The 24,860-nt window shown below is 41.3% G+C and overlaps 2 protein-coding genes across 2 annotated transcripts; one reads left to right on the top strand and one right to left on the bottom strand.

Annotated features, from left to right (window-relative positions):
- Positions 1-238: 238 nt before the first annotated feature.
- Positions 239-6,704, bottom strand: LOC141008929 (cyclin-dependent kinase-like 1). Its single transcript, XM_073481295.1, has 10 exons — positions 6,624-6,704; positions 5,673-5,861; positions 5,044-5,165; positions 3,920-3,992; positions 2,571-2,661; positions 2,006-2,206; positions 1,758-1,840; positions 1,603-1,659; positions 1,040-1,192; positions 239-359 (listed from the first exon to the last, which is right to left on the bottom strand). The coding sequence occupies exons 2-10, from the start codon at positions 5,838-5,840 to the stop codon at positions 264-266; spliced, it is 1,044 nt and encodes a 347-aa protein (XP_073337396.1). The 5' UTR covers positions 5,841-5,861; positions 6,624-6,704; the 3' UTR covers positions 239-263.
- Positions 6,705-10,310: 3,606 nt separating this feature from the next.
- On the top strand, positions 10,311-22,666 carry tgfb1a (transforming growth factor, beta 1a). The gene is made up of 6 exons (XM_073487527.1): positions 10,311-12,424; positions 18,434-18,703; positions 18,873-19,107; positions 20,105-20,255; positions 21,145-21,255; positions 21,373-22,666. Exons 1-6 carry the CDS (start codon positions 12,094-12,096, stop codon positions 21,418-21,420), a joined length of 1,146 nt encoding a protein of 381 aa, XP_073343628.1. The 5' UTR covers positions 10,311-12,093; the 3' UTR covers positions 21,421-22,666.
- The last annotated feature ends 2,194 nt before the right edge of the window (positions 22,667-24,860 follow it).

Here is a 24,860-nt window from a genome sequence, read left to right as displayed (position 1 = left end):
AGGAAGTGTCTTCAACTTGGACACTTACCGTATTCTTTGGTGATAATACAGTAAGTGTGTTGCCTAATCTGCAGCTGTAAGTGCCCTACCTATTGTGTGTTGTACTAAGAGTATTAAGAGACATTGTTAAAATGACAAGTGAAACTGATCATAGAAGTAAAATACACTGCCTCACTGTCACATGAAGAATATATGCGACTTTATTCAAATGGTTGCACAAAGCAAAGCACAAGTCCATCTTTGTCAGCTCAGCTCAGCCTTTGTTAAATGTTGGGCAGGTGGTATTTATGCTTCACCTGTTTCTTGACATCCGGTGCTGGTGAGATGTTGCTGTTCGGTAACTGTGGCAGATACTGTGCCTAGAGAGAGGAAAGGGGAAGAGAGAGAGTGAAAAGATGACTACCAAAAACTAAACTACCCAGACTATCTCCTGTTCATTTCTCAAACCTTTTCTTTTTAAGTTCCCGAGTCTAAATCGTCCAGTATCAGGGTCCAGTATCAGGCCCAACAGTGGCAAAAAAAAGTTGTTTCGTTGATATTACTAATGGTGTTTCCTAATTTCCTTTAAAACGATAAAAAGGTTGATGACTCATCCTGCACTTGGGAGTGTATACAAATTTGCATCCAATAAAAGCATTATTAATTTTTATGTCGCTCCGATGGATGTATAAAAAGAAGAACGCTGCCAGAGTGGAGTGTTTCTGGGGGCTGGGCCTCACAGATTACTGTACGAAAACACAACCTTATATCTTGTACAACAACACAGCCTTATAACTTTATTCACTGAATTGGATGAAACTAGATCATATTTTCAGTGTTTGGAGCATACTGAGCACATGGATGCAGTAACTAACCCATAGCAGCATTGTCAAGCCTACAGGGGCGAATATTTTGTACTAAAAAGATTTTGGGTGGAGGGTCTGTCTTTGTGTCACTTCGACCAACTCAAAGACATGCATGGCTAGCAGAGTGCACAGTCTGCAGTTTTGGGTAGTTTAATGATTTCTTACACCATTAAGCCACGGTATTTCATACTCACCCCTGCCTGTCTACGTCGGGAGCCTTTGTCATGTCGTCTCCCAAGGCGCTCACCATCACGGCCCCAGTTGGCTCCTCCTTCTTCTTGGAAGTAAGGCAGCTCCAGAAGCTCTTCACAGGACAGCCGGAGAGAAGGGTCCATCACCAGGCATGACTGATCACAAGAAGACCGACAAGGTAAGCATGGTGGAACGTATGCATCTCAGATCTCAGTTTGTAGTTGTATGTTATGCACTACAGTCTTACAAACTAGGTTTTTAAGGCTGATATGATATCCAAGAGTTGAGTCAGATGTCCAAAACTAAAAGATAACTCAAGTATTTTTCAAAATAGATCCCTTAAATTTGGACTGTGACTAAGACATGTACTTAGAGGATTATTTCATGGTTGAAAAATTAACTTTAGTATCTAATGATAACACTATTTATAAATACAGATTATTATCCTTAGCTTTTCTAAAGTGAAATTTTCTTGTCACTAACTCACTAATTAACATATACAATATGCTGATACGACATATCTGTGATAAGCTAAAATCTTGCCGGTGTATCAGACATAACATACCTTCATAACTTGGAGGGCATGAAGCGACACTCCATGGAAGCGCTTTTCCAAGGGCTCCTAAGAGCAAAAGTAAATGGGGAACAGAAACATCACACTTCAACATACTTCACTTCCTTACCCATAAAGAACATACGCAATGATAACAGGACTCGTACCGTCGTGTCAGGTTCAGGAATACTGACTCCACTGAAGAAAACATTGGAGCGGAAGACCTGCTGGTGACGTGGAATCAGGTCACCTGAGGTCAGAAATGAGATCATCAAAATCACCATTAATGACCAAAATGTTATCAGTGTGTGTGTGTGTGAATTGGTGGAAACGTTTGTAATCATCTCCACAATTATGCATGCGAGTTTGTGCACCCAGGTAGATGATATCTTGATGTGGTCTCCTATCAACGTACCTAGAGTTTTTCGAATGAGGTAGAGCTGGTCAACGTCAGACTTCCCGGGCCACAGTGGATTCCCATTTAGCAGCTCAGCAAAGACACAGCCAAGAGCCCACACATCTACAGGAGGACCGTACTGAGTATCTCCGACCAGCAGCTCAGGGGCCCGGTACCAGCGGGTCGCTACGTAGTCTGTGTAGTCATCCTCTGGTCCCGCTGAGTATACGACAGAGGGAGATAACTTGTACTGACACGCATACACTTAAATACTGAATAATGAACACTAAATAACACGAACATTGTAGAGGGAAGGATTACATGGCATGCTGAATGACTACATGACTACATGTTAATGTATGGTAACATAACACTGAAACCTAAGGCAGGGAGGGTAAACAGAGACACACCACACAGAGGAGAACTAACTGGCTGAATTGTCATCCGGTGCAATGCATTCATTGAAACATTGAAAGTGAGGAGGCCATCAGCAGGAGCTGATATAGGGTCTGTGTTGAATAAGTCATTAGAGGTACATTAACACTAAATGCACATAAATGCACTGGCTCTCTGGGTGACCTACTCAGAATGCGGGCGAAGCCAAAGTCACAGAGCTTGATGACTCCGGTTTTGGTGAGGAGGATGTTCTCCGGCTTTACATCACGGTGGATGCACTGCAACATAAACGCTCATGATCAGGGATTTTGCAACATGATACACAGTCTCTTAGTGACAGAGAGGCTTATATTAAGGCTGACAAATTAGGAATGGAGGCGTGGAGGAACAATACCGAGAGATCAGAAACCTATACATGTCACTATTGAAACTGAATACGGCATTGCAGTCACTGAGCTTTGCTGATTCCTGTTGTGAGGAACTGAAGTCTAAACACAGTCAGACTTTGCTCTGTGTGGTCTGGAATTACTGTATACTTTCTTTAAGTTAGGCAAGTTAGAGTGGTTGCTCAGAAGTTTTATATTTTGAGATGGTACAAATGCCTGGACACCTTCAGCCAATTCTCAGACATCTCAGACAACTATTTTACACTGAAAACTGGGCTAGTCAAATATAAGCTGGTTTTGCATGGCTGTGGGAATCGGTAAACTACTGTCACAGAAAAAACATATTTGAAGCAATGCTGCGAGCAGCAACAGTAAGCAAGTTTGCCCTTGCACACACATAATTAATATAATTAATAATAACTTGTTAACTTGATATAGAGTATGTAATGCAATGATGCAGCTACAGAACATACAGAAAACAAAATCAGGAAATACATTTAAGCAAATATAGGAGCAAAAAATCAATATACTATAATAATATACTACTAAACAGTGAAACTTTTAACATAATTAAGATATGTTTAGGGCTGCAACTAATGATTATTTTCTTTATCGTTTAATCTGCTGAGTATTTTCATTGACTAGTCTATCAAATGTCTCTCTTCAAATTGCTTCTTTTGTCCAACCAACAATCAAAAACCCAAACACTCTTCATTTACTATAATATGACAAAGAAAGACAGCAAATTATTACATTTAAGAATGCTGAAAACAGCAAAGACAGTTGGCCATTAGTTTTCTTTAATTCGACTAATCAATGAATCAACCAATTTTTGCAGCTCTAGATAAATTCAGATTTTTCTACCTTAAAACAATAACCAAGGGCCATTAGATGTCCCCCATCTATTACAGTTTATTCATCATACTAGGAATGGATCACTGCATGGCTCTCAATACAAGAGGAGGAAACAAGTACTTCAATGTACTGTACATATGGCATGAAAGTTTTGGTCTAAGACAGTCTTGAAAACCTCCAAACTTATCCTTCAAGACAAATAAGAAGAAACCAACACTGTGGGAGAAAATCACACAATAAAAAAAATAATACAGCGAAAGCACTGAATTAAGTATTGGATTAAAAATATACTAACATTGTGTTTGTGGCAAAAGTTGACAGCCTGCAGCGTCTGCCACACTATACTTTTCAGCTGAGCCTCAGGTACCCTGCAGACAACAAGAGACAAAGGTATATGCATGGCTGTAAGAGGAACAAACAAAACCAATTTACGAGTCGTGTTTTCCTCATCTATTATTCCAGCTATTTCAAAAAAAGAAGTGGTGCTTTACACAGCCCTCTTGTCACCCGGGTAACCGCTGGCCTGTCTCTAACAGCAACAGCGCCTTTGTTTTCAGGAGCAGCTAGAGTTTCTGCTGCACAGCCTTGTGGGAAAAGGAAAAATGGTGAGGCAGCAGCTAGCCATTGTGACATAGGCTCGCTGTGTGACTTCACATGACAAAAAATAAACTACAAACTGATCTTGTGACCATAGATTGCATGAGGAGTGCTCAAAGCATTGTGCCTTTTCCCTAAACACCAGTAATACTTAGTCTCAGACTTGGCTGTTCCTCCCTCACTCTGTTCAGAACATTCACACATCTTCAAAATCTCTTGGCAGCTGTCTTAACTCCCGCTATGTAATTCACCGGCTCTTCTCTGCTGCCATTCTCACTTAAACAACACTCTGACAAATACATGGACACACAATTAGTTATTTAGTTAAACTAGAATAGAAGTTTTATGCTTTAACTTATCATTATGAAGTAAATGATGATTGCACATTGTAATGTCTAAAGAATGATGACACCACCGGCGTCTCTATAAACCTTGTTTTCAATATGTTATTTTGTCTGCCACCAGGCACAAAATCTCCTGGAAAAATTAAGGCTGGTGATCTAGTCAGACTGGCACCATTTCTACCTGCTTTAATGTCTTTCAGTCAGTTTTAGTCCACCACTGTGCAATATTGTGAATTCTGAGAGAGGTGCAAACAACATAGATAACAGATAGACTTATGAAGATTTAATGATTTTATTTGCCTTTCCAAGTACAAAACCCTACAATACAAGTGTCTACAATACCACACCTCTCTAATTTTAAACAACTCACAAAGAGGGAACAGGTACTTTCAAATGTTACTCAACAACCCTTAACATATCATGTGGCAGCAGATGACTGTCTGCTACGCATTTAAGCCATGTTATGCCCATGACCTACCCTCGAGTGTGTTTGTCCAGCTCATTGAGGACGGTCTGCTCACAGAACTCAAACACCAAGTGGAGCCGTCGTTTCCTCCTGAAGACCTCCAGCAGGTTGACCAGATTCACATGTTTCAGCTGCTGCAGGGCCAATGGAGAACATGGACAGTGTGTCAGCATTCAACAGCCCAAAATGTTGGACAAATGCTTAATTAAAACCGCAGACGATCTAAGGTCTGTCCAAACTCTGAGTCATCTTTAAAAGCAGACTTAAAACTCTGTTATTTTCTGCTGCCTCCTAATGCTATGTTTATGGCTTTTAGTTTGATTGTATGTCTCTATTTAAATTTTTGTATCAGAGTTTCTGCCAAATTTGTCCACGCTTTATTTTATTCAGTCTTTTAAAGTTTGTTTCCAATCCTTTTAAAGTTTAAATGTTTGTAAAGCTCTTTGAAACTGCCTTGTGTATAATAATAATTATAGTAATGATAATGATAATAACAACTGTGCATGACACTCAAAGTGAAAAAAGATCATCTAACTTAAAGAGTGGACTGAATATGTGTTCCTGTGTGTGCGTGCGTGTCCACCTGTGGTGTTAGATGCGTGCTAACTTGATACTATTAGGTAATACTAATCTCTTCTTACCTTCAGCATACGTATTTCTCGCAATGCAATCTTCTTAATGACCGGGTCATCTTCAGATTCCACAAACTTCTTGATGGCAACTATCTGGCCGGTGTCTCTGTGTCTGCACTTGAACACCACACCGTAGGAACCTTCACCAATTTTGGACAGCTTTTCATATTTCTCCATTGGGCAGTTAGTAGCTGTCACCTGTCAGAAGGCAAACATTTTCACAAACTCACCACCTCAATAAAATGTAATAAGGTGATATTTAATCATTCCCCAAATAAAATAACCTGAATGTATACGGTGGTGGATGAAGTACTTCAGGTCCTGTATCTGGGTAGAAGTACTAACACCAAACTATGAAAATACTCCACAAGTAAAAGTATTATCAACAAAATGGATAGTAAAATTACTCACTGTGCACTAAAATGTTCCCTATCAGTCTTTTACTATTATACCTGATGGTTTTTTACAGAATACACCTGCTGCATTCATGTGTATGTTGCATTTTACTGCTCCAAAAAGGTATTTTTTTCTTTAGCTCAGAAAAACAGGCCTGTTTTAACCTTTGTGACATTATCCAATTAATCCAAGAGGTGTTAATAACTGGTTTATTTAGTTTAAGGAGAATCCCAACTCATAAATGAAACACTGCATTCTTCAGTTTATTAGAAATATTTAAAATAAACACAAGTAACTAGTGGGAAAAGCTATCAGACAAATGAAGTGGAGGGTAGTTGTATAAAATGGAAATACTCAACACTAACTTAAGTACAATTGTAAAATTGATACAAGTAGCCTAAAATTGATGAAATGAATGTTACAGCTTGGAAAGGTTTTCACCTGTGACTCCTGCCAGATAACGCCACAGTCCAGATGAGGTTTCTGGTATGTAGACAGGCCAACTCATGCAGAAAACTAGTCAGTGTCACAACCGGCAGCCTGAAGACTGAGGGGCACACTCACCTGTCCAGAATCTCAGAGGGTCCACATCGACAAGTCGGGAACAAGTCGGCGGGTGATTTCAGTCCATGAAAAGTCCGCAGAGCTACATGTATGTGTGCGCAGCCACTTCTCTCAGCCTCTCTGGGCTTAACTTCATAACGTAAATGTGAATATTGTCACGGTCAGGAGCTCAGAGGTCTCTACTCCCTCCGCTGTCTGCTCGTCCTGTGCGTCGTCACTACCTTGGTAACCATAGTTGGTAACCCACCTCTGGTTAGTATTTCCCCTCGGCACCGTCCACTGTCTCGACCTGAGTCTTCATTTTGAATCCATTTTCATCTTAAAACCACGTTTTGAAGAAGGCTTACTCATAAACACAGAAGGAATGGGTCGTTTGACTTACCCCTTAGAAACTGCGCAGAAAGGAGCGACGCTAACACGGTACGCGTACAGGACACCAACTCACAAAGCTGCCTACGTAATTAAAAACGCGCATGGGAATAAACGTGCGTTGTAACCAAGGAGACAGCGGGCTGACAGCAGGTGAGGCCAGGTAGCTTAGCTTGTAGCCTAAATTAATGATTCAGTAATAACTTCGCTTAAACCACTACTGGTAATTTAGCTGTTTGAATCATTTATACTCAATTTAAAGCGACTATAAACACAGCCATTGTGTTTGTAGTGTAAAAATAGATATTTTATTCATCAGTCGTAGGTAACCTTTATTTTGACTCAACTCCAGTTGCCTGTTGTACCTCATTGGACAGCTAAAGTTACTCTGAAGATCCAAACAACCCAAACATAGGATCAACTCATACAAGATCCATTTTAAAATGAGCTCAAACTTAACCACTAATATAATATTAATTATATATAACATTGAAAGCGGCAATTAAGCTTCATAAGTAAGCCTACTTTTACTTCTGATACTTTACATTTTGCTGATATGACCTCTGTACTTTAACTTGAGTCAGATTTGAATGCAGGACTTCTGCTTTAGTATTTTTTACATTGTTATTTTGCTACTTCTACTTGAGCAAAATATCCCCACCACTGCTTATAATATACTGAAACAGGAACATGCCTCATATTAGGGCTGGGTAATGTGGCCTTAAAATAATATTGTGATATTTTTAGGTTATATTGTGATACACAATATATCTTGATATTTTGAAATCAACTTAAAAGCACCTAAATACTAGGACTGTGAGACAAAATCAAATATAATTCAAATTCCTCAATATCGATACAGCAACGATATTGAAGGGATGACTATTGGTACTTTGACAAAATATAACACAATGAGATTTCTGATAAATAATCATCAGTAATATTGACGAAATGACTTAAGTGGGACAAGGCAGTCTGGTAAGTTCAGAAAACTACATCACTTTACTGTGATGCAGCCTTTAAAACCAAGAAAAGACAACACTTATGAAATAACATTAGTATGATGATATCCAAAAATCGAATATATAGGCTCATATCATGATAGCACAATAATCAATATATGGCCCAGTCCTACCTCATATTATTGTGTACTATAAATGCATGCCCATACACCAATATAGGCAATTAATATATGCGCTGTTTTCCAAAGTTACAGAGCAAGCCTCTTTTCACTGTCCAATAGTCACAAGAAGCCACAGCAATGTGTCACCCTGCCACAGATATGAAATGTCGGCAGGACAAACTCTGATGTGGTAACATGATTTATAGTCTATCTGTTCTCTCCGTTGACTGTGAATATCTTTCTCCCAGCATGCTCCCTCGGCTTGTCTGGCTCAGAGACTTTGGGGTTTGCCGCAGCTCGATGGGATCCAGTGCAGAATCACACGGAGAATCATTTATGACTTCACAGTCAATGATGAGAAAGCAGACCATGTTGCACTCCTGTGCTCAGAGACACACAGACACCTTGAGGTGCTGGCATCGAGGCCTTGTGGTGAAGGGTATGAAATGCCCCATGGCAGATGGGTAAGATGTGTTGGTTGTTGTGTTCAGAGGCCCATGCAGTAGGTTAAAAACCAATGGAGAACAGAGAAAATAGGTCAAAACTAGAGGTTGATTGATCATGTATTTTTTAAAGCTGATATAGAAACAATAGTTTGGAGCAGGAAAAAGCTGATAGCTGGTTAATTGGCTGATATCAGAAATGAACAATCTCCAACTTTTAGAAACTGCTGAATTGAAAATCTATGTCAAAGTAATAAATACATAAATCTGCGTCACTGAAAATCAAACTCAAAGTAAACATAACTAAATAAATATATACATCTCTAACTGAACATCTTACCAATAGTTTGTAATATCCTATCGATGCCAGTTAATCAGCTGAACCAATTAATGGGTCAACCTCCACTCAAAACATTTATTTAGGATTTGCAATCGAGCTTTATTTGCATTACAAGAACTAGTGTATTGCTTGAGCAAAATTTTGCGCAATGTCTGCTCAGTGGTTTCCTCTTTTAATACAGTTTTCAAATTTTATTTTTCTAATGGTGTTTTTTTTTAATCACAGGAAACATATTTGGTTAAATGGGTGAAAGAGGAAATGCTTAATGCCTTTGTTTCATCAAATCTGTAGCTGCTATGTTAATCGAAGCAAAACCTGTAAGTGCATTGAAGAATTCTTCTAATTTGGCTGCTGTTATTTTATTTTCTTGGACTAAAGTATACAGGAAGATCTGTAATTTTGTCTGTTGTGACCCTTCTCCACTTCCTATACACTACTGTTAAAATGGTTGTGTACATTTGTACTGCACAATTACTTAGAATGAGAAGATTATACGTGTGGATAATAATCATCTTTGACCAGCAGGTGGCAGTGCACGCCCATCAAAGCTCCCACAGACCAGCACAACAGGACAAGTTACAGTAAGAGTTGTTGACATATGATAGTCAGCCTCATTTTGTTCTCACCTCTTATCATTAACAGTAATCAGAGGTGTAGTGTAGTCGACACTGGGACAAACTGTCAATGGTTTCTGTTTGTGTCATCATTGTTGTCATAAATGCTAGTACGTTAGGGGATTTTTACCTTGAATTTCCTTCTGATAAATGTCACCATTCATTTCCAGTGTTGGATGAATAGCTCACTATTCAGAAAGGACTCACTGAATAGAAACCCATTGGAAACACATTTAGGCAAAACCTGAAATATTCCAAGAACAAAGACTGTACAATAGTATTTTACTATCTTTACTTCCCCATTGAATCATCCCTCAGACAGACATATGATTGAAACCATCACCGGTTTGTTTTAGTCTTGCCTTCCTTTTGAAAATACACAATCCAACCTCTAAAAAGCACCCAGGCCTAGGACAGTGCACCACACAGTCCAGCCCTGTTGGCCCTCTTCATCCCTTGAACTTTACCGTTCTACTTTTAGACATTTAGTCTCTTTGGCCTGGCAGGCGTTCACCTTCACAGCCACCAGGTAAATTTGTCTGGTTGTCATGGTTTATTGACTCGTCAGTCATCACTGTCTCAGTAGCAGGCAGGCCAGACAGTAAGAGAGCTGGTGCCTCTAAAGTGAGTTATTCAGCGTGTTCAGCTCCTGGCTTCCTGATGTGGACACAGGGCAGGCAGCAGAGCTCTGTTAAACAGCAGATGTTTTACACTGCGGCCGTTACCCTCATTTCCTGGGCGGAGAGCTGCTCGCTCTATTAGACGAGTAACAGGAACAAGAAAAAAAAGAAGAGTTAGGGGGAGAGAGAGAGAGAGAGAAAGAGGCAGAGTATGTGAGTGCAAGAGAAAAGTTAGCTGAGCTCAGAGCTCACACAAATCACTTTGTCACCAGCAAGCTCTGACAAGCACCAGGAGAGAGAGCGCACCAGGAGAAAGGGAGCGAGGCAGGGAGTTAAATAGAGGTGCCAATAGGGAGTTGTGTTAGAGGAGACTCAAGAGGGAAGGTGTGAAGGAGTTGTAGAGGGCATAAACAAGGCGATACGAATGGATGGATAGAGGGAGGAGAGGACAGAGACGAGACCAGAGTTGCGATTCCCAAAACAGCGTGAGCAAAGGACTGCTACTGCTGCCGTTACTGCTGCTGTGTCTGGATGGTACTCTCATTTAAAGAGGAAGGTGTGTCAAATTTAAAAGTATTGTTATAGGAGGACAGTCTTTGATTGACAGAAGGACAGTTTTGCTGTGTTTTATCTTCCATACTTGAGCTGTTTTCATCTCAGGATTGATACACAGAGAACATATAATCTTATTATTGTGTTTCAGAATGAAGACACAGTTACAGAGACAACTGCGCTGTGTTTGAAGTAGGCATGAGTTGGAGGTTTTGAAAGCAATTACGTGTGAACTGCAGCTGTAGACAGATCACATGCTGTTATTGCTAAAAAGAGGTAGTCAGAGTGGAGAGTGATACAAGTTTATCAGATATTTGTGTTTTAACTTAACTGCCTGATGGCATAGGTTTATGACTGGAGTATAATAAGTTAGTGAGATATTTAAATACAACGGCATCCTTTTTTCTTCTGTACCGTAGATATCTGATTAGCTCTGGGCTGACTCAGAGCCTCTGAGAGTTCAATCTGGGCTGTAAAGGAAGCCAGAGGTCATCTGATCAAACTTCAAAAACAGCAAACAGAGAAATAGGAAGGACATTTTTTTTACTCTAAGCACAAGACATATTACTACTTTTTTCTCTTCCTTGGACACATTTAGAGAGGGCCTATCTGGCATTACATACAAATACAATAGTCCTAAATTAATTGTGAAGAGACCTTGTGGGACAAGGAGGACGGGAAACGAAAGCCTTAGACTCAAATAGTAAGTAAGTTAGGCTCTGCCAACAACACTTTTCATTTTGTGTCCCTGGGGACATGTAAAGAGAGACTGCCGGGTGAGCAGTACAGCACTGAGCCGACACGTGGAGATGTATACAGTATAGCTGCTTCAAGTAAAACAGGATTCAGTTTAGTATTGTGGGTGGAGGCTTGAAATCATACCAATTACAAGTTAATCTGTGAGCACATAACTAGCTCTGTTGGATATCTGAGTCTTAGATTATTTTGGACTGATCAGTGTTGTCAAGGTTTTCTGAGCCTTGGGGACGCTGTCTGTGTGCATGTTTGGCTGGGCTCTGTTCGCATTTGACAGCTCTGCTCTGGACTCACTTCAGCGTCTGGGACGTCATTGTGTTACCTGTGTGGCTGAGTCAGAGGCTGGCTCATCACTGGATGTCTGTCTGCCCACTGGGATTCTCTCCACCTGCTTCTATGCAAAGAAGACACAAGTGTTAGGTAGTTTTCACAGCAGCAGCGACAGCAGTGGCACCAGTAGCCCTGAACTTTCAGGACTCTCCACAGTGCTTTAATTGTTTTGTCGTGTGTAAACACCTTGCGTCACTCACACCTCTCTACAGAGTGATTCACTGTTGCCAAAGCATCCCTGGTCAGAGACGGGCAGTGAAAGAAAAGGTTAGAGAGGATTTGCGAAGAACCAAAGTGCACAAGTGCACAGTCAAGTTGGCACCATGAAGCTGGTATTCTTGATGTTCATGGTTGTGTACACGGTGGGCAAAGTCAGTGGTATGTCTACATGTAAGACGCTGGACTTGGAGATGGTGAAGAAAAAGCGCATTGAGGCCATTAGGAGCCAGATCCTTAGCAAACTGCGCTTGCCAACAGAGCCTGCACCAGATCAGGCTGGAGACGAGGAGGACATCCCTAGCACCCTGTTGTCCCTCTACAACAGCACCAAGGAGATGCTGAAGGAACAGCAGACTGAGGTCCAGACTGACATCTCCACAGAGCAGGAGGAGGAGGAGTACTTTGCCAAGGTGGTGCACAAGTTCAACACGAGCAGTGAGTACTCAGAACAGCAATACATTAGTCATGTATTTCGCACACATGGACACCCATGGTCAGGAGGCAATTGCTGATGGCTTAACTACAGCACTAAGAATGTCAAGTAATAGTATGACTGATTTATGCTCCTATATTTACAGGCACTTGAGACACACTGCTCAACACACGCATGGAAACAAAGAGCATAGAGCAAGAGTATTTTGAAAAATTATCATTCTTCACATCAGGGCCAAATCACATTACACTCGTGCCACTACCACTTAGCCCTACACCTCAGTTTTCATGCATAGTTGAAGGATATCCCGATTCTTGTTGGGATTGAGGGGTAAGGCGTGTTAGGGCTACATGGTCCTCCAAACTGAGCATTTTTACATATTTCAATGTTGTTGGCCCATAAAGCACCGCTGGTGGCCAGGTAAAGAAGCCGTGTTCTTTTCATTTGATGATCTGATTGATAGTGTGAAGTTGTGAAAAAGATGTTCTTGAAGGGTTGCCCCATTTCATAGGGGGAGAATTCAATTACTGAAGAAAGGGGGTAAAAAAAACAAAACAAGGGGAAGGGTAACCTGATTGAACCTAACAGTTGCTAAGACAGAGGGAAATCAACAGGTGACCTTTGGACAAGAACTACTATATATAAATGTACCGAAACCAAAGACTACTGGCCCAAAGACTTGGCCCACTACAATACAGCATTAATAAGCCATAAAGCACTTGCTGGGATAGGCAGACCTAGCGGATACAGCCCAAATTAACCAGCATGTGCCCCATGGCTGGCGTCAATTCCAATCTTGTCCATAAATTCCCTCAACATGTGAACCCTTCTGATCTCCATCCAACATCTTCAGGCAGCTTGAGGAGTTCAGAGATCACAGGCGTTACAAGTTAGCCGGACTGTGTGTTGCATATGGTCTGAAGCATTGAGTTGCTTTCGTGGTGTCCATGGCATTTTTACTGCTTTATTAGCGCTGTTTGTTTGGCTAGGCTGCATACGCTGTTTGTTCAGCCAAATGGTTTTTGGCTGTAATTGTGCAGTGACTCCCAAACTATTATGATAAACAGGTTGTTTTTTTTCATTTTGTGTCTTTGCTCCATTGTTCTCTACATGTCTATACTTCTCACCCTATCAGGCAGGCATCCACGCTATCCCTCTTTTATCCACCACTTCAAAAGAAAGACTAGAGTGGATGGACCGTGCTCAGGAGCGTGCAGACCAAAAAGAGAACAAAGGAACTTTCAAAATGAAGGGCATGATTTTGTTCTGGTTAGATGGAAACCAAAGAACAGGAGGGAAATGGAAAAATTAGATGAGAGAAGACGTGAAATGCACTCCTTCACCCTCACCCTGTCTCATTCTCTCTCTCTCATTTCTCTTTTTTCTCTCCCTCTCGTTCCCCCGGGGATTGGGGGTTTCCTGTAACTTGAGCATTGGGTTCTCCCTTGTTTATCCTGTCACTTGTTCTCCATCATATCTTTCTCTTTTCCCTTGACCATTTTCTATTTCGTTTCCATATCTCTCTGCCAGTGATTACCCGTTTCTCTCTTTCTTGCTTTCTGTCTCTCTGTTATTCGCTCTTGCTCCTCTCTCTGCTGGGTTTCCTGAGCTTATTATCAGTGTGTTTGCAGCATGTTTGTGACAGGGCAGCTTGGCAGGAAGGAAGGCAGGCTGATGGCCACTGAGATCTTGAGTGACTCAGGTCCGGTGCAAGCGGTGCCCATGGGGAGCATGTGTTTCCTACCTCTGCGGAATGCCAGAGAACACTTGTCTTAACCCTCAGCACAGCTCCTTAAAGGGACAGTTCAGCAGAAAAATCACAAATACATATTTACCTGTAGTGCAAAAAAACCTGTAGTGTAAAAAAAGAAATCATTTGAAAAACTCAACAGAAGAACTTGGATCTACTCGAGAGACTTGTGCTCGCGACAGCATGGGATGTGACCATTAATGCTGTCCTCGTAAGAGGACTAAGCTAAGCTGTAATGTTGGCTAGCTTAGTCAGTAATGCTACCCCTACTTCATCTACCCCTACTTCATGTGGGAGCAGCTGACGTCACACAACAATGGCAGCACCCATGGGGAGGGGGTTTGTAGATGACATGATTTGTATTAGGCTGGTGAATGGAGTATTTAGATTTGTTTCCAAGAATACAAGTGCCGTTAAATAAAATGTATAATGGCGTCTGTTACCTGGTGTGGTTTTCCCACCACTGTTTCATTTATATATGCTAGGAGAGTTCACTTATGTATAAAATTGCCAAAGAGACATCATTTTGTCACGGTCAGCCAAGATTTTTGTTAACTTTGGCGTCATGCACCTGGAACGCTTGGAGGTCGGAAATTGGAAATTTCAACTAGGAAATTCCAACCCTACGATTTTTACTGGAACACAGCATAAAATGCATTCTTGCTTCGGCATGGTGATACACTTGGTAGGTGTACTTCTGTGGGGGGAAAACAGTCCTACACAAAACTACTCACAGCAAAGTTTGTGGATTATCTTGAGTAACCAGGTCATGATTTCTGGGCAGACACATTGCTGTTGAGTTTTTCAAATGTACTTTTTTGGCACGTGTCATGTGCAAGTGTCATGTAGTTTAATTATATTCAAGAGACTGCAGACATCTCTACTGACAGTATCTCCAAAAACTCCCAGACAAAATCTAGATGGATAAATAGCACTACAGATAAAAGGGAAAATGTGTATTTTTGGTTTTGGGGTGAACTGTACCTTTAACAGACTCAACCTCCACACACTGGGAAAGGGTGAACGCCAGCTGTATGTGTGTACGTGTGGAGGCTCAGCAAGAAATGTTTTGCAATTATTTTAAAAAAAAACACACGCAAGGGGCGTGGAAGACAATCCAGCTTCTGCTCCTATGTGAGAAGTAAAAGACAGGGAACTGTGTTTCAACAAAGCAATTATAATAGGGTCCAACTGGAGTACAAGTTGTTTTTTATAATATTCATTAACAATCTTATCCGTTATTTCAATTTGTGGTTCTTTTTATAGGACGACTCACACTTTCCTGATACTCCAAAACAGCCTACAGGGATGCATATTTGTGTGGAGAGCATTTTAGGACTTAATAGTTTTAGTCTCCATTATGATAATTGTGTGGTGGTATTAGGCTAAATTCCTTCAGCCAGTTAGTAGTTACATCCGTCCGTTGAAGCCCACAATTCACCTCTCCCACTTACCATGGTACTGGTCCAAATGTTTTTCAGCTTGTTTACAGAGGGAACTCTTTTCTCCTTTGCAAAAAAGCCACTTTGGGAGTGAAGTGAGTTCACGGCTCCGAAATAATTAAGAGTAAATCAAGCTGCTACCACTGTATGATGAAGAGGAGTAGCAGCAGGGTTCGGACAGTATGTGTAAAACAGGGTGAGATGGGGAAACGAGACACTGACGAGTGGGCTGTGGGAGGGTGGAGCTGAGCGCATGAAGGAGGCAGGTATTTAGGCTGTTGCTGGAATCTGTTTCCTCCAAGTGGTAATTACAGAGCTGTCTCCCTACCTGTCACAACAGCTGTCCCCGGCTTACCTGCGGATAGGCCCTGATTCAACACACAAATCCCCCCACACCCATGTTAGTACGCAGGCTAGGGTGCTATCTTTACCCCTATCTGGAGGAGCTAGGCCTTTTCTCAAGTCAAGCATAGAGAAGAGATTTCACACTTTGTTCCTTCAAAGTGTTTTATTTTGATCACATGAGCAGTTCAGTGATAGGGCTCCTCAGACGATGCAAGCTCTGTTAATTGAAAAGTAGAAGTGAGGATTAAGGTCCATCGAAGCTCACTATAGTACTGCAGCCAATTTGCTTCTTAGGGGAAGTGACGGAATTTCCTGTTTCGTAAACACTTCTCTAACCCTTAACACATATATCTTAGTTTACTCAAACTAGCTGGAGACGATGACTTTCCGTGCTTGGTGTTGCTTGGTACACTGTTGCCAATTCATTGCTCCCCACATACTGTACACTGTTTTGACACTCTGTGTTTCCATTCATGTACTTACAACCAAACATTTGACTCTGTGTGCTCTGGGTGGGACCAGTAAAATGTCATCTCATTTCCCTTTACACTCACCACCAGCTCTTTTCAGTTTCATTTTGGCTTCACAACAAGGGGTGAAACACTACCTTCACAACGACACAGATGGCGATACTGGTAAATGATACACATAAACAGCCGTGACATGGAGGTTCCTGGTACGGCCTAGATCGACTATGCAGCTCAAGTATGCAAGGCTGGGTTGTAGCCGCTGTCAAAGAGTAATTCCGGGATTTGAGAGCAGAGAATCCTGGCTTTGACAGGCTGAGGCAGAGTAGAGGGTTTGGACCTGGGCCAGACCCGGGCTACATTGATACACATCTCCAATTTCTCTGCAGCCCCACTCACACCACCACTACCACCACCACCACCACTGACAACTGTTGAGTTATATTCATGAATGCATTCTTCACTTCTGCTGTTTTCTTTGCAGATACCGTTACAGCCCCCTCTCTCACTCTCTCTTTCTACACAGTGTTTCACTCTCGATCATCTGCCTTCCTGCTCTTATCTTTGCAGGTCTCCGTCCGCCGTATCCTTTTGTAATGTAACGCTGCTAGATTTATGGTGTTAAAGCCTTCAGTAGCTTGGCTCTGTTTTGTATCAGGCTCTGCAGGGGAATGTTCCTGCTGTCATGATATGGGCAGGCTTAGGAATAAAAGTTGCAAATATGGGCAGGGATACTGTAAGAAAACAAAACCCTCTCTATGGTCAACTTTACAGCAGCTGGAGTGGATGAATGTTTGGCTGCAGTTAAGATTATTGAGTAACACTTTGAATTTGGCTGTTCCATTTTATTTATGGTTGTACAGACAAACATCTAAGACAAAACTTTTCATGCAGTATAATGCAGCAAACAAGAGGCAAAAAAAAAAAATCCGAACTTGTGGACATCATTACAGAAAAATGTATTAAATATTACAGAAGCAATCCCTAAACTCACGACTGTGTCCTGTCCTATCTCAATTCTTCATTCAGCGCTCATTCTGCCATTCCTACTACACTATCGGTATCCATGATACAACGGCTGGCTCAACTCACTTGTCGCTGGCTAGCAAGCTTTTTATAGCGTACAAGAAAAGATGGGCGTTCAATTTCAGCTTCGCTGAGTCAGATGCATTATTTGTGTCAGTAGAGCAGACGATATATACGCATTGTCAGGTAAATTTATAGCCAACAGATAAACATCCAAGTTCGTCTCTCCCGCAGGCTAACATCAGTGTTAGCTTCTCCGACAGTTTGAGGGTTTTCCTAAATTAGGCAATTCCTCAGTTAGGATGACTAAATTCGTATCCTAAGACAAGACAGGATATGTTTCTAAATCCAGTAAGAAAACATGTTTCTGTTACACCAGAACTCCTAAATGTCATCATTTAGGAGTTTGAATTTCTTTGAACCTCATGTACATTAATTGTTCTCTTACAGCACCCATTTACCCATTGTTGTGTTTGTTACATTCAAAACTAATGTGTTCTTATGCCAAGAGAAATTGCAGTAAAGCCTACAGTGCTTAGTACTGCGTATAGATCATAATTGTGGTTCGCCAGCGAACTAGAACTCCACCACCCCTTCAAGACCACAAAATGTGGTAAGGGAATGAAGTGTGAGGAAAGAAACAACACAGGTTTACCTCAGTGTACCTCTGCTCCAGATCTGAGTGTTTTAATAAACTGAAAAAGAGTCTTGTTCTAATATTTATATACTAATTAATACGTTTAGACAGCCCTAAGTAGGTTTGGTTTTTAAAAAAAGGAAAAAGTCTAAAAACTATCACACATAGAACATTTAAGAAACAATTCCCATTTAAAGTAGTTCTCTGTCTTTGTGGATATGATTGGTTGAGACACTAGATTATATATCACACGCCAGTAGGACATGTTTTCCATTTGTCTCTCTAACATGCCTTCTGTTTGTACATGCAGAAACTCAGTCTTTGTATTTTTCTTGGCTGAACAGGTACCGACAAGAGCCCCAAAAACTACTCGATGGCCTTTAACATCTCTAAGATACGAGAAAGTATTGGAGATTACCGCCTGCTGACCACTGCAGAGCTACGGATGCTCATCAAGCATACCACAATACCTGATGAGCAGCGGGTGGAGCTGTACCAGGGTCTGGGGACCTCCGCCCGCTACCTCGCCTCCCGCTTCATCACTAACAAGTGGAGAGACAAATGGCTGTCCTTCGATGTTACAGAGACCCTTCAGGACTGGCTCAAAGGGAACGGTGAGATTAAACAAGCTTTATGTAATTATCTTCTGTTACAATCACCTCTGTCCATTTGTTGAGGTCATGTGCAATCTCATGCAATTTCCAGAAGATAATTACCTTTACAGATAAAGTAACCAGCCACTTTTTAAATTGCTTTATGTTGTAAATGTTTGTGTTTTGGCAGATGATGAGCAGGGTTTCCAACTTCGACTGTACTGTGAATGCGGCCAGGCTAGCGACACCAGTGCCATCAATTTTGAGGTCTCCGGGATCTCGAACAGTAGGGGAGACACACAAGGGTTACAACAGGTGTCGCAGCAATACCCGTACATCCTGACCATGTCTATCCCTCAAAACGTCAGCAGCCACCTCACCTCACGCAAAAAACGCTCCACGGAGACAAAGGATACCTGTACAGCGTAAGCAGTCCTACACATCACATAGTTCTTGTTGTATTTTATTTCATTGACCTGAAGAAAGCTGCACTTGGCAGCCTAACCCATTGTTAGCTTCAAAAGGCAGTGACAGTGTTTACCGTCTTGACGAGTCTGTGGTCATTTTAATTGCTAGATGGTAAATGGACCGGATTTCTACAGTCTTAGTAGGATGAAATGCTTTGAATTAAGTTTAGTCCCAAAAACAAAGTTCATGAAGTTTTTCTTTAAAAAAAGGGCTGCTCCAAGCCTCCTCCTACCCATCCATCTCCGGCCCAGAAATATTACCACCAGTGTTGGGGATACATGATACAGTATTATATTACTTTTAGCAGGAACAAAGTAATGTAACGTGTTACTATTAGGATTACGGTAATATTATTACATTTACTATGTCAAGTCACGCGTTACTGCCTAACCTCGTTATCTGGGAGCGACGTTGATGCGACAACAAATAAGATTGTACGCAACATACTAAATATCTCTGGAAAACTGCATGTTAGGCAATCCCATGATGCATTGGGTCGAGTCTGTCGACCAATCAGAGGCTGTGTTTCTGACTGAGAAACTTTATTAGGCTATACAATTTTGCCCACTACTGGATTTGTAATGAACTACAATAAATTTGAGCTTCTGTGCCTTGATTATGCACTATGAAACATGACCCTCTTCCATTTAAAGCTGGGTGCAGTAAAACTGTGCATGAGCGTAGTTAACAATGCTCCCATGTTAACTTTCCCAGGAGTTGACGATGCTCACGTTCATTAGGTGCAAATGTATACGCTCAGATCGCTGTTCACCAAACACATGAGCACGCCCAATGAACACTAAACACTGATGGGGTGTGTTGTATATAAACTATCAATGCAGCTTCAAAACTGAAAAATGTAGCTCATACAGCATATATGTTCTAAAAATCTCTGTGACATCTCATCACACACCTCACTTCACAAAAGAGTTTTCCCTTTTGTTCTTTTTGCAGCCAGACAGAGACCTGCTGTGTGAGGAGCTTGTACATCGACTTCAGGAAAGATCTGGGATGGAAATGGATACATAAGCCAACTGGCTACCATGCCAACTACTGCATGGGGTCCTGCACCTACATCTGGAATGCTGAAAACAAGTATTCTCAGGTATAGTACAACACCTCACTGTAGTATGCAGTCCACATCCGTTTATATGGATGAATAAGGTACTGCTGTGTAAGGTTTGGCAGCTCAGACCAAAAGCTTTCTCTGGCTCCAGGGAGGGTACTGGCAGTCTGTCCGTCCACCACTTGACTGCAGACTGAAATATCTCTGCTATTGAATGGATTATCATTAAATTTTGTTCGCACATTCATGTCCTACTTGGGATGAATTGTAAAAACTTTTGTGATGCCCGACTTTTCCGGTCAAAATTTTAATTTGTCCAATACTTCAGTTTACAACCAAATACCTGCCATCAGCCTCGGGTGTTCTTTGTGTATTGTGATAGTTAGCAGAATTTAAGCATGTCAACACAATGAACTAACATGATTAAATGGGTGTAACATCCAATTTGACTAGTGTATTGGTGAGTACAGTACATACAGCATATTGGACACTTGCCGGTTTTACTGCAGTTCTGCATATGGCTTGTCCAAGTGGTGTTGCCGTGACTAGCTGTCCAAAACTAAGATCGGGTAGTGACAGATGTAAACATTGTGCTAAAAGTCAGCATCTCAGCATTGACATACAGCCTCATAGAGCCACTAGAGTGTCATTTGAAGTCACACATCAAGGAACTAACTCACATTGTGTGAGTAATGTGAATATTTGAATCATGTTTTGTACTGCTTTGTTGGTCGTTGCTCCTTTGAGGAAAATGGAAAAAGATCCAGTTGTCTTTGCAACAGCAACACAAATACCACTTGGAGACACTTTGTGGCTAAAGCTGGATCTTGACAAAAGCACTTTTGTAACTCACACTAGTAAATACTTTGTCTCTCATGTTGATGATGAAATGCTGAGGTAAACTCTGTTTTCATATAACTGTTAACAGATTTTGGCCTTGTATAAGCATCACAACCCAGGAGCCTCTGCCCAGCCCTGCTGTGTTCCTCAGGCACTGGAGCCACTGCCAATCCTCTACTACGTGGGCAGGCAACACAAGGTATCTATACCACAGCCAAGTAAACCTCATACTGGGGTGAAATGTTTACAGAACATTTTATGTGAAAGCAACACTTACAGATGATTTATCACATTACTGTTGATTTTTTACTTTCAGGTGGAGCAGCTGTCCAATATGATTGTGAAGTCCTGCAAGTGTAGCTAAAGATACAGCATGGCACTGTGCTCTGCCTCTCCTCAAACATGTACAGCGATGGAAGAGGCCGTGTTTGAGACCACGGAGAGGAGCATGTGACAGAGATAAAGAGGACGAGAGAAATGTGGACAAGGGGAACATAATATTTAAAGTCATTAGGATTTTGGTGGTCCACTTTTCCTCCTGCGAACTCTGCCTTATCATGTTGAACGCACATCAAACATGGACATCTTTATTTAGATATTATAGATCTTCTTTTCTATGTGTATATACTTTTTCTTTGCAGTAGTAAAATATCTGTCTTGAAATGAACTAATTTATTTGTTGGTGAGACAGATCTGTAAAGAAGTGATATACATGTATAAAAGTGTGTCAGTTTGACATGAAAAAGGAGTAAAATGATTTATTATAATCAAAAAAAGGTGGATAAAGGATGCCAAAGGACATGTGGCCCAAAATGACCACAATGGAAGAACGCTTTTGTTTTCACAGATGATTGTCTGGGGCATTTCAGTCTTCCTAATGAAGTCATAGTTAAAGGTGCTAATTCCCAGGTATGAAACGCAGTGGTTGTTGGGGTTTTCCTGGAAGATAATGCCAGCATGAGAGTTACACCGTAAAGGACAGCAGACAACCACAGGGACAGTCCGACCTGGGGAAACTCCCTCTGACTGAGCGACTGGAGTTGTCAGCCAACTGAGCAACGTTTCACACGAACCGTCCATCAGTTTTGTTTGTTTTTCAACCCATGTGATTTATACAATGCTTTTTTTGTCACTATGTTTGTGTTCATAATTGAATGTCAGCCTGTCCTCATGAAGCCTCCCCTGCTGTCGAAGCCATGAGTAATATCAGTGGTTGTGATGAGAGTGATGACACCATGTTTTTCCCTCTCTCAGGATTTACAGACAGTTTGTTGTCTTTAGATGGTGAGGGTCAGGGGATGTGGTTGTGGTGTTGGTTTTAGGGAAGCCATTCAGACTTAATACACACATTTGCTGTTTTTATTTTTTTAATCACTGCAGTAAATTAGGGGCAATGTATTGCCTTTTATTTCAGGACAAGGTTTTACTTTCATCTGAAGTGTGACGCTTTTTGTACAACTTGAGAATTAATTCAGCTTCTATGATATGTTTTAGGAATAAAGCCAAGATTTTTTTTTCAGTTTACCATATTTTTTATTAGTGCACTTACGATTTGAAATTTGCTTTTGTAAATATTTAAAACATTTGAAATAAAAGTTGAAGTTAAATTATCACGTCACGAGTGGAATATTTTTGCGAGCAAAATAAAACAACATGCAGTGTTTCCACTTGTCAGAGAACTGTTGCGTAGGTGTGCGTGTGTGTATTTCACTTGTCAGTGCTTGCATGTGTGTATGTGTGTGTTTGATTACGGTAAAGGGAGAGAACATTTTACCAAATGAGCACAAAATAAAACACACCTACTGTGTTGTGGGCATGAATGCCAACACCATTTAGACATTCAGTTTAGTCTTGTTCTGCACATGAAAACATGACTGTAAGGTTTTATCTTAGTGTTGGGTATGTTTTGATTCATGATGTTTAAGGTATGGTTAGTTTTGATATAAAAAACTTTGAAAACTGGCTTGAACTTGAAACTGAGAGCAGATTGTTGTAGTTTAAGGCTGTATTTGAACATTTATATTAAAAACCCGCACATATCGGGGGGAAAAGGGGCAAGCTCTTTGTGGCTCAGCCCCGAGGGGGCCCGTGTGGGGCTTTTCCATAAACATGTGCAGGCTCGGCTCGGCTCAGTTTGGCTCCTGACGCTTGTCAGCCCAGTGCGGCAGGGATTTGCAATTCCTTTAAAACATTGCTACCTGCTAGAAGATGGGTCTTAAACTGACGAGCTGACGCACTTGTCTTGAGTAGTGGTCAAAGCAACAGCTGTAAATACTCTTCCTCCCTGCGGTATTATCAATGCTAACAAAGCTCCTCCAGTTTGGTAATAAACATGCTTTGTTTTTGATAACTTCTTTACAATAAAAGTCAGGGGGGACTTATATGTTGTTGGTTAAAAGCTTTTATTATCAAGCAGAAAAATTAGGAAGTGTTTGGTTTTCACCAGCCATAACTCCTGACACAGCTGAAAGCAATTATGATGAAACAGTGAAGTAAGGCAGATGTTTGAAAGTGCAAACAGGGTCACAGGAGAGAAACTACAGAGATTGACTTACATTCACAAAAGCAGAGAGCAAACAAATCATCTTCATGCTAAATTAGCAATGATGACCAATTTGTATTTATTTGTTATTTTATTCAAACCAAAATGTGCACCATTACTTTTAAAAACAATAAAAACTAAACATTTATTGTTGCTTTAGCAAACTGTAGCCTGTTTCATGCTGCCAGCCACGACCTGAAAAATTTACTGATCCAAACTAACTACTTGCTTGGAGTAGGACCTGCAGATAAATCGGGATGCCAAAAAAAACAAGTAAGAGAAAGAGAGGGAGGTGGCCAGGGCTAGACCCAGACCCATGTAATAATTTAATGACCAACTTTCTTCAATGGAAATGACTGCCAGGAGGCTAATGTTACAGCTAACGTAGCTAGCCAAGTAGTAGCTTAAATCATTGAAGGAGCCACGACTGCCTGTGAGAAAGTGGATGATGTTGATAATAGCAAAGTTCATGTGTTTATGTCGGAGACAGAGAGCACCTCCATGCACAGATTTGGAGATGGGCCCACTCACCTTTTTAGGGACCCAGCCGTCACTGTGTGTGGGGCTGCTCCCACCACACAACTCCTTTCCCTCCTACACTTCAGTATAAAGCTTCTCTTCTACCTAAACCTGACTCTTGCACACATGATGCTTCTGTCAGCTAATTTTTGTAAAACCGGGTTGTGCACTTAGCAATGACTGTCCAGTGCCAGGAGAGAGATCTTTCAGTGGAAAAGCACAACATATGCCAGGTGCGTGTGGTCTATTTCTGGGCAAGCAGTGCCTTTCTGTTTACTCTGGACGACGATGGACTGACTGAAGAAGAGCAACAGGCTTTACTGGGCTTCACTGATGGCTGAACCAACACTAGAATTCATAAATGCACAGCCCGTTACTGACACTATACCTGTTGGGATGCATGCCCTATATACATATTTTACTATCTTCTAGCACCTCTTCCATCCCCACCCCCACCCAACCAGCCCCACCCCTCCCATCTCCCTCAGTACTCAAGGGATTACTGGCAGCCCATGAGGCTGAATTGGAAGTGCGGCGAGCAGGTCCAGACCCGTTGGTAAGTCCCAGACTTAAGGGCAGTGACTACATGGAAAATTAAACACACATACTCTACACATGCACATGAAAACACTGAACCCACTGACACACAGCCACGACTCAAGCACATCAACGTCAAATGCCTTATATAAGCTTTGTGCAAGTGAGTGGTATGGGGGGTGCTTGTGCTGCTAACAAGGTGACAG

Source organism: Pagrus major, chromosome 2 (genome assembly GCF_040436345.1).
Source record: "Pagrus major chromosome 2, Pma_NU_1.0".
In the NCBI taxonomy this organism is placed as follows: Eukaryota; Metazoa; Chordata; class Actinopteri; order Spariformes; family Sparidae; genus Pagrus; species Pagrus major.
Note: the sequence above shows the minus strand (reverse complement) of the source record. Positions and strands in the feature narration are given on the sequence as shown.

Coding starts and splice junctions, on each gene's coding strand:
- LOC141008929 (XM_073481295.1), bottom strand. CDS start 5,840: ATGGAGAAATATGAAAAGCTGTCCAAAATTGGTGAAGGTTCCTACGGT. Junction 2,662..3,919: donor ACTTTTGCCACAAACACAAT/GTTAGTATATTT, acceptor TTTATGTTGCAG/TGCATCCACCGTGATGTAAA. Junction 1,660..1,757: donor TTCCTGAACCTGACACGACG/GTACGAGTCCTG, acceptor TTTTGCTCTTAG/GAGCCCTTGGAAAAGCGCTT.
- tgfb1a (XM_073487527.1), top strand. CDS start 12,094: ATGAAGCTGGTATTCTTGATGTTCATGGTTGTGTACACGGTGGGCAAA. Junction 12,425..18,433: donor GCACAAGTTCAACACGAGCA/GTGAGTACTCAG, acceptor TTGGCTGAACAG/GTACCGACAAGAGCCCCAAA. Junction 20,256..21,144: donor CTGAAAACAAGTATTCTCAG/GTATAGTACAAC, acceptor AACTGTTAACAG/ATTTTGGCCTTGTATAAGCA.